The sequence below is a fragment of the Arachis ipaensis genome, chromosome B06 (genome assembly GCF_000816755.2).
Source record: "Arachis ipaensis cultivar K30076 chromosome B06, Araip1.1, whole genome shotgun sequence".
NCBI classification, from domain to species: Eukaryota; Viridiplantae; Streptophyta; class Magnoliopsida; order Fabales; family Fabaceae; genus Arachis; species Arachis ipaensis.
Genome location: NC_029790.2, coordinates 8,834,960 through 8,848,877, shown reverse-complemented (window position 1 = coordinate 8,848,877; position 13,918 = coordinate 8,834,960). Strand labels below are relative to the sequence as shown.

Genomic DNA, 13,918 nt, shown 5'->3' with positions numbered 1-13,918 from the left:
TTTGACTAAATTTTCATCTAACGACTCCCAGATATCAATTTCATGTGAAGTCGACCTCACCTAAGTTTTCACCATAATTAAAAGGCAAATAAGTGTTTTATTAAATGAATCAGCGTTTTATTAAATAAATAAGCATTTTGTTATAAATTTGGATGGTTTATTAAAAAGCTGGCAAGAGAGAATGTTGGTTATCCAACATTTTAAAAAAAGTTGTTCAAAATTTTATCTTGCAAAATAAATGATTAATGAAATAAAATCGGTTTCACTTTAGAAAAACGATTTTATTTTAATGCAGAACCAATTAAATTTTCTCATCTTATATAAAGTTTAAAATGAATTTAAACGAAACTATATTAACGCATATAATTTCACAAATGTTGATGTTGCATAATACATATTTAAATATAAATTGAAAATAGAAAATAAATTTATATATATATATATATAGTAAAAGATTTGGTGACGGTTCTTTTGTGTGTAAGTAACATTTTTGAAGATCATGGGTTGTCATCGAAGTATAAAGAACCCTAAATACAAGCAAGAGGTTCGTGAATAAATAATAATACATCTAAACTAACAACATTCTGGGGAAAAGAAATACTTAAAGTGAGTGGTTATTGGAAACAGAATTCCTTTTTTTAAGTGCCGAAAAGAAGAGCGGTTGAAATTAAGCGAATGCAAGCAACAGAAAGCAGTAACAAAGAATCCCAATTCATTCAGTGTGTTCCAAATTGTTCGCCTCCAAAACCGCCCTCTCACATCCATACATACATTATATTCATTATATTTTGCCTACAAGCTTAGGCACCTACTCCATCCAATCCACTATTTGAATTTCATACCATATTGTATATTGTAATATATTTCTTGGCGGTGATTAAATACTAACCTATCTTAGTTACACGAAATTAAAGCAGTGCATGCTTTGTTGTCGCATTCTATTTTAATAGTAATAACAATATAAAGTTAATTTGTTGCAACATTTTAGGTGTGCCTTAATATCCATTCTCCCCTGCCTCTGCAGGGGGCGATCACCATCCCATCTGTGTCTTGGAAACTAATCGATAATGGAAGCAAATCTTGAGGCGAAGGACGGCAGTGGCACTCCGCGTCGAAAGAGGATGCTCTCCATTAAGGGCGCTCTCTCAAGAATTAAGAGGAAGAAGCTTGGAGGCTCCACCAGATCCCTTAGCAGCCTCAGCCAATCTCCTTTTGATGGTGACGGTACCCTCAAGATTCCGTCCAGAAGCAACAACACAGACTTCTTCGCCGACGACTCCTCCTATTCGCCGTCTCCGTCCAGCAGCAGCCGCTATTCTTCCAACCAGGCGCTGAACGAGATGGTGCAGGGCGACGACGACGGCGAGATCAAGCAGGACAATGTGGTTGCTGTTTCTCTTGAGGATGGTGATTCGATGATTGATGCTAAGGCTGATGAGTTCATTGCTCAATTCTACAGGCAGATGAGGTTGCAGCGCATGGATCACATGGATCCTCTCTACAGGGAGCGCAGCCACAGATCCTTGGGATGGTGATCCATCTTCAATCAAACAACACAAACAAACATGCTTCTTCTTCATTATTATTATTATTATTCTGTTTCGGTTATACACTACAATTCCCTTTCACATGTATAAGATTTAATGATTTAGTTTCACTTTTTTTTCTTATTTATGTTATTGGGGAAATTCAAGTTTCATTTGGATATATTAGCAAAGCTAGCGGCGTGTTTGTTTGTGTGTGTGAAGATGAAATGGAGAGACAAGCATGCATACCATGGAACTATCTGTAATATTAGGGCGGAGAAGAAACAAATGAATCAAAATTATTGTGTTATTTATTTGTTTCCTTACTGTGAAGGAAATGCCATGGGTAAGTATTATTTACCATGATCTGTGATGTTCCTTTCTGGGCCAGTTTTCAAAATAACTAGATTAATGTCCATTCTTAGAAGAAGGAACAATGCCCCAACCCAGAGAGAGAGGAACTGTGTACACTAACATAATGTGTTTGGACAAATAAGATTCAGAACAAAGAAATCCTGTTTTTTTTTTTTTTCAAGGATCAAACAAATTTAAACGCAACCCTAAAGAAATAATTTATTAAAGTCGGTATATCAACCTCTATAATAAAATCCTTAAGAATGCATCAAATTGTTGGTGTAACATTGTCTCTATTCTTGATCATTTGAAAAAAGATTTTTCATGCTGTATAAGTTCTCTTAATCAATCAATTTGGCATGATCTCTTGAGAATTTTTTTTAGTGACTAATCTCTTGAGAATACTTGTATTAATTCTGTCTAACAGATAATTTGGTCACTTTTTTTATCTCGTGACATCAAAAATCTAATTCTTGATATTGGGCTCAATCTGATTGATGTTGGGTCCCGTCGACTAAAGATGGTTATAATTGGGTTCTTGCAAAAGAAGTTTTATTGGGATAATAATGTTAATTGAAATTGGTTGTAGCGTTTTAAACTCCCAAAAAAATATCAAAGTTTTTGTTTGGCTTTCTATCCTGGAAGCCTTGCCCACAGCATCTTTCCGTTATCGGCGTAGTTTGGCTGTATCAAACCAGTGTCCGCACTGTAATGTGGAATCAATTTTTTATTGTTTTTTGGAGTGTGATAGGGTTCGAAGTATATGAACTATCTTGGAGATAACGGACCAACAATCACATTCAACTACCTTCGGTCAAGATTAGTGAAGACGAACTTCATTTTCTTTACTGAGCTTTGGTGGATTTGGCACCACTGCAACCAACAAATTTTCAATCGTTACCTGGGGACTTCGGGTCCTGGATAGGTCGGGTGCTTCGGCACGGGGAAACGGGTGAGACTCCGGGGTGACGTGGAGCGAGGGTTCAGGTGTCGATGACGTCAGAAGAAGCGTGCGGAGCGGGGAGGGGGTGGCCACCTGCAAGGACACTCCGACAAGCAAGTCAGTGTCCGTACGAGTTGGTAGCCAAATAAGGTAAGATGATGTATATCTTGGGGGGAGTGCTGACCTCTCCCCTTATATACTGTGTTGGGTGGGCCTGAAGGCGGTCTGGCTCACTGTTCAGGGATGCTTGCGCTATTCCTGCTCACGTGGGGGGGGGGTGTTGGTCACCCTACTCGTCGGGTCGGGGATTTGGGTCCCGATCCGATGACTCCGACCCGACCGTTTTAGCCAGGTGGGTTTTGGGCCGCACAGGTAACATGGCCGTTCGTTGCTCGGGTCGGGTACCCAAGAGCCGACCCGTTGGCTTCCCTTAGTGTTGGTTTGGGTCGGTCTGGGTGTTGCTCCGACCGGCGAGTAGATGGACCGGTCTTATTGCGGTCCGTAACAGTGCCCTAACGTGCTGGCCTTGAGATTTTGGAGCTCGTGGCTAGGGGCGTTTGCATTACTCACCGAGAGGGAGTGTGTTCTTCTCCTCGTGGTTAGGCGCGTTTACGCTACTCGCCGAGTAAGGGCGTTTTCGTTCTCCTCGGGAGTTCGCTTGGTGGCGTTTTGTGTTTTGCACGCGTAAAAGCCTCATCATTGGCACTGTCTCCTTGGCTTCCGTGCGGGGCATTAAATGCCCCATCATTTCAAAGTTTGTGAAAGGACAGATATGCCCCTGCCTTTTGGCGCTCTTCCTTCGACGGTTACATTTCTCTCCCTATTTTTGCTTTGCGAACCCTCCTGAGTCTTATTTTCTCTCTTCTGCTTCCTTGCGCTGCTGCTGCTTCTTGCTTTTCTTTCTGCTGTTCCTAGTTCTCTTGCTTGGATTCCTCTTTGCTGCCCACTACTTTCCAGGTTTTTGCATTTCTTACGTTGTTTTTACGGTTTTCTTCTCCTTTTTGGTTGCCTTCTTTGATTTTATGTGTTTCCTGTGTGCATGCTTGGGTTTTGTTCTTGTTTTCTTTCTCTTTTAGAGGGGGAGCCACTGGATTTTTCTGGGGGTTTTATTTTTAAGTTCTGGGTTAGTGCTGGATTGGTTGAAAGGGATGACTTGAGGAACTTTTTTAGTTTGCTTGTTCTTTGCGGGTTCCCGACCTCCCGTTCTAACTAAGTGGTGCCCCCGCTGTAGGTATGGCCGATCGTCCCATTCAACCGAATCCGGCTCAGCAACCGCTAACCGACTTCGTGGACCATTATGCTTGGGTGTCTTCTGATGTAAGGGACACTCCTTCCCAAGTTACGAAGGAGGGTCTCCAAAAATTGCGCCAGGCGGGGCTCTTATGCGGTGGTGGTCCCGAGGAGGCGCTTTACCAGGTTTATGTCCCGGCTACTCGGGAGCGCGTTTGCAAGAAGAATTTGGTGGCTCCCCGAGTCGCTGATTGGATGTGGGTATATGAGCCCATGTTCACTACTTTGGGGGTTCGCCTACCCTTCTCCCCCTTTGTCATGGGTTTGTTAAACCGCTGTGACGTTGCTCCCTCGCAACTGCATCCAAACAGCTGGGCTGCCATCCGATGTTTCAAGATGGTTTACGAATATCTGGAGCTACCGACTTCTGTGAATATTTTTCTCTATCTCTTTCTTCTTACAAACCCTTCGCGTCAGAAGGCAAAAAAGGGGTACATGTCTTTTAGGGCTCAACAAGGTCGTAGGATCTTTGGCCTTTTTGAGGATTCCTATCATGGCTTCAAGTTTACGTTTTTCAAAGTTAGGCCCGTCGAAGGTCATCAGGCTTTCTGGTTGACTGCCGAGGGTGATAGACGGATCCCGACTTATTGGAGTTTTGGAGTGGGATCTGATTATCTGAAAGATTTCTTATGATTGGTTGAGTCCGGAGGATCGTAACATTTCTGATATCTTGTTGGCGATTTTTGGGGAGAGGAACCTTAACCCTCGTATGGTTATGGGGGATCGGGAGGCCGGTTGGTCTTATGTTGGTAAGTTCTTTATTTTATTTTTTGTCCCCTTGTCTCTTTGTTGCTCATACCTCCTCTCTCCTTTCTTTTTTCCAGTTTCCATGGCTGGCGGGAAGAAGCCATTGGCTGATTTGATGAGTCTTCTTCATAGGAGTGAAGAGGGTGGTGGGGACTCGTCGGCGACCCCTTCGGCTAGTCAGGAGCATGAGATTGCCGGGGAGGGTAGAGGTTCTGTCGTGAACCCTCCGAAGAAACCAAGTGTGGAGGCAGAGGTGGTTCTCAATGACAATTTGGGTTTTGATGATGATGACTTGTAAGTTGCCGACAACTCTAAGAAGAGGAAGCGGGATTCCGGGAAGGCGCTTTCGGTCATGGAGAAGAACTTCGATGCTGGGGGTTTTATTGAGTCTCAGCTACTCCCTGGCACGGAAGAGTATTTCCATGAAGCCGACCTCTCCGGGCAAGCGAGGTGAATTTATCGCAGCCTTCTCCGAGCAGCTGCTATTGCCAAGAAAGTGGAGCCTGTCTTAGAAAATTACCATGCTATGGAGGTGAAACTTCAGGATTCTCAGAAAGATTTGACGGATTCCAGATCTCGGGAGGAGTCTTTGAAGGCGAAGTTATCTGAGTTGGAAGAGAAGCCAAAAGAGTATGCTGAGGAAGCGAATAGGTTGATGGAGCGGGATATTGCTTTGATGAATGATTTGAACACTTCTCGTGGTAAGACTGTCGAGGCTAAGAAAAGAGTGGAGGAGTTGGAGGGAAAACTTAGGTTGGCGGAGAGCTCGGCGGAGGCCGCCCGCAAGGAGATGGCCGTTTTGAAAAAGAAGAATAGGGAGCTTGCACAGGGGGCTCGGGAGGCCGTGAAGCTGACCGAAGAGGGGATTAAGCTTCAGGTGGTTGTGCTTGCTCCCGATCTTGATCTTACTTAGGTGGGTGCCCTCAAGACTGTTGAGGGCGGGAAGATTGTCGATCTCTTGAAGCCTTGAGGTGGTGGTTTCTCCTGTTTCTTGCTTTGTAATTTATGTTTTTGGTGTCTGGGCCTGTATAGGCGCCTTTGCTTGTAATGAACATTTTCATTTTTATGAATTTGGTTTCGTTAACGCTTTCTCGCTTGCTCGGGCCGTCGCGGCCTTGCTTTTTGTTTGTTGTTTTCGTTTATCTAGGCCGTCGTGGCTTTTCTCTTGACTATTTTTCTCTCTCTCTCTCTCTCTCCCTCTCTCTCTCTCTCTATATATATATATATATTTTGCCCTATTGCTGGTTTTTAAACTCGGGTCCCTTTGGTTGTCGGGGTGATCAGTCCCGAGCTTTCGTTAGGTCGACCGTTCGTTTATTGACATTATGCTGCTTCGAAAATCTTGCAAAAACAAAGTTCATTGTGTATATACATGCGGAACTTTAAAACATAATAAAGATGAAATATGTACATATGTGTAAGATGGGAGAGTAAAACTTAAGGGGGTTAAGGCGGATGTGGTCGTGTTGTCGGATCGCTCCGTCACTTCCCTTATGAGTAGAACCTTTTTAGGTTTACCATGTTCCATGTTCTCGGGACCTCCTTCCCATCTAGTTTTTCTAGCTTGTATGCGCCTTTGCCGAGGACTTCCTTTACCCTGTAGGGTCCTTCCCAATTCGCAGCCAATTTGCCTTCTCCTGGGGTCGGAGGTCCTATGTCGTTTCGTCGCAAGACCAGGTCGCCTTCCCCGAGGTTCCTTTTTATGACTCTGCCGTTGTATCTTAGGGCTATCCTTTGCTTGATTGCTGCCTTTGTTAGGTGCGCCATTTGCCTTGTTTCATCGATTAGGTCCTTCTCAACTGCTTCGCTTCCTCCTCCTAAGAGTAGCCTCGGGCTCGGCTCCCCTATTTCGACTGGGATGACTGCGTCGACCCTGTATGTGAGTCGGAAGGGGGTTTCGCCGGTAGACGAATGGGGGGAGGTTCTGTAGAACCATAAGACTGATGCTAACTCGTCTGCCCATGTGCCTTTTTTCCCTTCGAGTCGTTTCTTCAGCCCTTTTAGGATGACTTTGTTGGCTGCTTCCACTTGCCCGTTGCTTTGAGGGTGTTTGACGGAGGAAAACTTTTGCTTGATTCCGAGTCCTGAGAGGAATTCTTTGAACTTTTTGTCGGTGAAATGTGTTCCGTTATCCGATATGACGGACTCCGGGATCCCGAACCTCGCGATGACTTGTCTCCAGAAGAATTTTTGACAATTTGCTGTGGATATGCTGGCTAGTGTCTCTGCTTCTACCCATTTGGTGTAATAATCTATGGCCACTATTAAGTACTTCACTTGCCCCGGCCCTGGTGGGAATGGCCCTAAGAGGTTGACTCCCCATTGGGAAAGGTCGGGGGGCCATCATTAGACTGAGCTCCTCGGGAGGCGCTTTATGGAAGTTGGCATTTTCTTGACATTTTTTACATTTTTTTACAAACTCTTGGGCGTCCGACATCATTGTAGGCCAGTAGTATCCTGCGCGGATAACCTTTTTTGCTAAGGATCTCCCCCCGATGTGGTGGCCACAGCATCCTTCGTGGAATTCTCTTAAGATATAGTCCGTCTGGTCAGGGTGCAGGCATTTGAGTAGGGGCTGGTGAAGTCCTTGTTTGTACAGCTGTCCTTGTATGATTGTATATTTGGGGGCTTCCCTCTTAATAGCTTGTGCTTCTTTTTCATCTAGGGGTGTTTCCGCATGCTCCAAATATCGGGAGATGGGGTCCATCCATGAGGGTGGATTTGGTGCCTGGGTTGTGCACATGGCGATTGCAGGTTCTGTCGTCAGCCCTTGGATTAGAGATCTGTTCCCTGTTCCGGGTTTGGTGCTCGCGAGCTTGGAAGGAGGTCGGCTCGGGCGTTTCTCTCTCTTGGGACGTGCTGGATTGTGACTTCTTTGAAGTTTTTGCATAGTTCTTTTACCTTTTCTAGGTATTTTTGTAGTAGCGCGTCCCTGGCTTGGTAGTTTCCATTTACTTGGGAAGTGACAACTTGGGAGTCGTTGTTGATTTCAACTTTTGATGCTCCGACTTCTTTGGCTAGTATCAATCCTCCTATCAGTGCTTCGTATTCGGCCTGGTTATTGGAGATCGGAAACTCGAACTTGATGGATTGCTCGTAGACTATTCCTGTCGAGTTTTCGAGGATGATCCTGACACCTCCGAACGGTTGGTTGGATGCTCCGTCGATGTGGAGTTTCCACCGTGTGTTCGGTGTGTCGGGAGTTTCCCCTGTGACTTCTACAAGGAAGTCTGCCATAGCTTGGGCTTTGATTGCTTGTCTTGGCTCGTATCGAAAATCATATTGGGACAGCTCTATTGCCCATGTCATCATTCTCCCCGCCAGGTCAATTTTCTGGAGAACTTGTCGGATGGCTTGGTCGGTTCTCAAAATGACTGTGTGCCCTTGGAAGTATTGTTTCAGCCTTCTGGATGAGATTAGTAGGGCGTAGGCTAACTTTTTCAACTTGGTGTACCTCATCTCTACTCCTTGAAGTATTTTACTGATGAAGTATATTGGCCGTTGGGTCTTGTCCTCCTCCCGAACTAGGACTGCCGCCATTGCTTGCGCTGTCACGGCCAGGTACAGGTATAGGGGTTCGCCCTCTCTGGGTTTGCTGAGTATGGGAGGTTCCGAGAGTATCCTATTGAAATGGCCGAACGCTTCTTCACATTCCGGGGTCCATTCAAAGGTGATCCCTTTCTTCATTAGGTTGAAGAATGGGATGGCCCTTTCAGCTGAGGCCCCGAGGAACCGAGATAGTGCCGTGAGTTTCCCGGTGAGTCGCTGCACATCTTTGATGCATCCTGGGCTTGCCATTTTGAGGACGGATTCGCACTTATCTGGGTTGGCTTCTACCCCTCTCTGTGTGATCATGAACCCCAGGAATTTCCCTGCTTCCATGGCAAATACGCATTTAAGCAGGTTAAGTCTCATGTTGAATTTTCTTAGTGCTTTGAAGACAGCCTGGAGGTCGTCTATTAATTTCCTCGGCTCTGCGATTTTTACCAGGATGTCGTCAACGTACACCTCCACCGTTTTGCTGATGAGGTCATGGAAGAATTTGCTCATTAGCCTTTGGTAGGTGGCTTCGGTGTTCTTCAGTCCGAAGGGCATTACCTTGTAGCAATAGGTGCCCCCAGGTGTTATGAATGCCGTTTTGTCTTCGTCAGGTCGATGCATCGGGATTTGGTTGTAGCCGGAATAGGCATCCATGAAACTGAGGAAGCGGTACCCCACTGCCGAGTTAACTAGGGTGTCGATGTTTGGGAGGGGAAATGAGTCTTTTGGACATGCTTTGTTCAGGTCGGAGTAGTCGACGCACATCCTCCATTTTCCACTGGCCTTTTTTACTAGGACAACATTGGACAGCCACGTTGAATATTCGAGTTCCTTGATGAACCCTGCTTCAAGCAGTCCTGCTGTTTGCTTGGCGACTTCTTCTGCTCTTTCTTGCGACATCTTCCTTTGCCGCTGGGCTACCGGTTTGACCCCGGGTTTTATGGCTAGCCGGTGAGACATGACCTCGGGATCTAATCCCGGCATGTCTGATGGGGTCCATGCGAAGAGGTTGCTGTTTGCCCTTATGATTTCTATGAGGGGGCCCTTGAGTTCATGGGGTAGGTTCCTGTTTATGAAAGTGAATTGATCTGCCGACTTCCCTATTTGGAACTTTTCCATGTCCCCTTCCGGTTCAGGTCTTGGTTTGTCTTCCACCCTGACATCCAGATCTGCCAGGAATACGCCAGCTGCCTTCTTAGATTCTTTTCTCAAGGAGAGACTGGCGCTGTCGCAGGCGACTGCCGTCTCTAGGTCTCCCCTTATGGAACCGACTGTTCCCTTATCCGTTACGAACTTCATTATTAGGAACTTGGTGCATATCACAGCTGAGAATTCATTGATAGTTTTCCTCCCTAGGATGATGTTATAAGCAGTGGAGTCTCTAAGGACTACGAAGTCTGCCATAACCGATTTCCTGGTGTCACCAGTTCCCAGGCTGATTGGGAGAGAGATCGTCCCGTCGGGTTTGATATAGTTGTCACCTAGTCCCATGACCCCGTGTTGGTGGTTTTTGAGGTCGGATTCCTTGAGTCCCATGGCGTCGAAGACATTTCTGAATAGGATATTAGAGTCGGCTCCCGTATCGACGAGGATGCGCCTAACCAGCCCTGTCCCGACCATAGCTGTAACTACCATTGGGGGGTTTTCAGGGAGATCATTGAACCATTTATCCTCTGGGCCAAAGGATATTGTGGGGTGCTTTTTGTTGGTGGCGAGGCCATCTGTTGATATGGAGAGTACCCGGGTGTCCCTTCTTGTTGCCGACTTGGACTTGGGGGACTGTATCGTCCGACTACAATGTTGACCACAAAAGTTGGGGGGTTAGTGGCATCCCCTGGGGGCTCTTGCCTTGGCTTCACAGCTCGGCTCCGATCTTGCTCGGAGCGCTCTCTTTTCCGCCTCCACGGCTCCCTGATGAGCTGGGAGAATTCGCTCAGTTTTCCTTCTCTGATGGCTTGTTCCAAGGCATCCCTGAGGTCGAAGCAGTCTTGTCTTTTGTGACCAAACCCCTTGTGGTAGTCGCAATAAAGGTTTTTGTTGCCTCCCGTTCTCTCTTTCAAGGGTCTAGGTCTGGATAGGATTCCTTTGTCTGCAATTTGTTGGTAGACTTCTACTATGGGCGCCGTAAGTGGAGTGTAGTTTGTGAACCTTCCCACTCGTGGAGGTTGCTTGTGCTGTTTGGTTGAAGTTCCGTCCCTGGGGGACTCCTTATATCTGTCGACCTGGGGGGTCTGCCGAAGTGGTGGGTTAGGGGGCGACTGTTTGTTGGCTGCTACGACCTGACTCACTTCCTCGTCATTGATGTATTCCTTGGCCACGCTTTGAATTTCCTGCATGGTCCACACAGGCTTGGTCGTGAGGTGTTTCCTAAAATCCTCATTTAGCAAGCCGTTTGTTAGGTAGAGGCTGGCGACTGAGTCTGTGAGGCCGTCGATTTCCAAGCATTCGTCATTGAACCTGTCCAGGAACTTCCTGGTCGGTTCCCCAGGTTTCTGGGTAACCCCTAGCAGGTTGATCGGGTGTTTCGCCTTAGCTATGCGTGTTGTGAATCGGGCCAGGAAGCTTTGGGAGACATCTGCGAAAGTCGTGATGGACTCTTGCGGGAGGGCGTTAAACCACCGGATCGCTGGGCCGGCTAGCGTTACAGGGAATGCCCGGCATCTCACTGCGTCGCCTACCCCTTCCAAATTCATTCTTGCCTCAAAAGCGGTGAGGTGTTCCTGAGGGTCTTTGGTCCTGTCATATCTCATGTCCGTTGGCTTATCGAAATTCTTCGGGAGCCAGACCTTGAGGATTGAGGGATGAAAAGGGGTGGATCCCATGATGATGGGTTCTTGCCGTCTCTTGGCTTTCCCCCTCTGGGATTCCCCTCGCCCTTCGGACTTGTCCTGTTGGGTCGGGAGGTCGCTTGCGTGTATGTCTTATCACGCTTCGTTGGACTCCCTTCCCGACTTTCGCGTCTTCGGAGGGGAGAGCGGGTTCGCGTGTGAGATCGGCTGGCTTCGCCACGGGAGCGACTGGCGTCTCCGTGGGGTTGGCTTCTCGCTGCTAGTTCTCGCTCTAGGTTTTGTACTATGTGTATCAATTCTTGCATAATCTTGGCGCTATCGGCTCCTGTTCCTCCGAAAGGACGCCTTTCAGAGGTCTTGGTGTAAATTTGTTGGTCGGGCTGAACGGAGGAGCGGGGGTGTTCGGCGGTATGGGACGTCGAACTCGCCCGGCTCAGGCGAGCCCCGCCACCTTCGCGAAGCTCCTCTGACGTGGGGTGTCGCTCCATGTCTACAGGGTCCCCACAGATGGCGCCAGTGTTCGTTACCTGGGGACTTCGGGTCCTGGATAGGTCGGGTGCTTCGGCACGGGGAAACGGATGAGACCCCGGGTTGACGTGGAGCGAGGGTTCAGGTGTCGATGACGTCAGAAGAAGCGTGCGGAGCGGGGAGGGGGTGGCCACCTGCAAGAACACTCCGACGAGCAAGTCAGTGTCCGTACGAGTTGGTAGCCAAATAAGGTAAGATGATGTGTACCTTGGGGGGAGTGTTGACCTCTCCCCTTATATATTGTGTTGGGTGGGCCTGAAGGCGGTCTGGCCCACTGTTCAGGGATGCTTGCGCTATTCCTGCTCACCTGGGGGGGGAGTGTTGGTCACCCTACTCATCGGGTCGGGGATTCGGGTCCCGATCCGATGACTCCGACCCAACCATTTTAGCTAGGTGGGTTTTGGGCCGCACAGGTAACATGACCGTTCGTTGCTCAGGTCGGGTGCCCAAGAGCCGACCCGTTGGCTTCCCTTAGTGTCGGTTTAGGTCGATCTGGGTGTTGCTCCGACCCGGTGAGTAGATGGACCGGTCTTATTGCGGTCCGTAACAACATCCAAGATGTTTTGTCAGATTATAAGATTGTTTTTAATGTCAAAAGACTTGTGCACGACCTTCACAAGTCCAGAAATCTTCAGACTCAGAGCACTGATCTTGTTTGGGTTGCTCCTCCTATAAACATGGTCAGAGCACTGATCTTTCAGGATCATTATCTCGCCGGTTTCAATTGTGTGCTTTGAACGGAGAATGGCTCTTGGATAAAAACTTGCTCTGACTGTCTTTCAATTTAGAGCATTTTCCGGAGGAGTGAACTCTTTGCCATTTGGAGGGGCTTGTCCCTGTTTGGGAGGGTGAATGCAAGTCAATCATTATTGAAATTGACTCCATGAATGGTTTTTTTTTGTTGGTTCAATTTGATTTTCAGCAGCCATTTCGCTCTCATGTGACTTAATAATAAAGATCAGAAAACTATCAAGACTTAATTGGAAAGTTTAATTCAATCTTGTTAAAAGAAAGGCTAATGTTGTAGCCGATCTGTTAACAAAGAAAGAAATATGGAATGGAATATAATTCACTGAATGGCTGAGGTTTTAATCGAAGTTGTACGATGCTCTCCATTGTGACTTTATTATGTTGTCTTATTACTAAATTTTTCTTATTTTTGAGACTTAGTTTTCTGTTCTAACTTTTTCTTAAAAAAAAAAACTAGTGGTATAAAATTATAAAGATCAACACAAATGTTAAGTGAGCAAACTTAATTAGTAACTAAATTCAACTAACTTACACATACTGTTTTATGTTTTCATGCCTATTCTAGTGGGACCTTTTTTTTAGAATAATTTCTGTACTTACTCCATTGTTTATAGAAAGAAAAAAAAAGGTTAGACATGGCAATTTTTCATTTTTCTTCAATCCCGCTAGGGAGTCAATAAAATATTTGTACAGTGTGTACAATAGGCTATTTATTTGTTCCAATATGAGTTAAAAAATAAACATCCAGGATAAAATACTACTAATTTTTCAAACACAATACACTCATACTATCCAGAATAACCATCTGGGTACTAGAGATAATAAACATCTGATATCCTACTGAATCGAACATCCCTAAATCCCCATTATACACATTATACAAATACTTCATTGACTCCCTATACTTCCCCTTTCAACATAAACTCTTTTAGACCTTTTAATTACTCTCATACTTTTATTCTCTTTTCCCAAATCTTGTATGTCTAATCTTGAAATCCTTAATTTTGTTATTCTTTATCTAATTTTTGCCTTTTTTTTTTCCAAACTTTCTCTACACGTCATTATCTTTTTCCAAATTAGAGATCCATAATTTTCTTCACATTTTATCCTAGTTATTCATCATCACTCTTCAAATTCTATCTTTAACAATGGATGCTTGTAATGTAAAAATTATTAAATCAATGTCAATTAGTTCCATTATCTCAGATAAACCTATCTTGCAGCTACTTTTTTGGATTAATTAAAATGTAATTCTAGTTTAATTTAGTTAGGACTTGTATTAATAGGTTGAGGGTTTTTTGGGGTTAAAATTCATGTGTTCGATTATGAAAGAATTTTATATTTAGGGGTAATTAATTTATGTATTTTGTATTCTGTTTTTCAATGAGATTGATGACCATTGTGTTCAAACGTTAGAATGTCTTTCAATATATTTGAGGAAATAGAAAAAA

General features: G+C 45.5%; 2 protein-coding genes across 2 annotated transcripts; one reads left to right on the top strand and one right to left on the bottom strand.

Annotated features, from left to right (window-relative positions):
* LOC107648053 lies at nucleotides 630-2,032 on the top strand. Its single transcript, XM_021103900.1, has 2 exons — nucleotides 630-1,563; nucleotides 1,669-2,032. Exon 1 carries the CDS (start codon nucleotides 1,068-1,070, stop codon nucleotides 1,533-1,535), a length of 468 nt encoding a protein of 155 aa, XP_020959559.1. The 5' UTR covers nucleotides 630-1,067; the 3' UTR covers nucleotides 1,536-1,563; nucleotides 1,669-2,032.
* LOC107646613 lies at nucleotides 10,029-11,150 on the bottom strand. The gene has a single exon (XM_016350789.1). It carries the CDS (start codon nucleotides 11,148-11,150, stop codon nucleotides 10,029-10,031), a length of 1,122 nt encoding a protein of 373 aa, XP_016206275.1.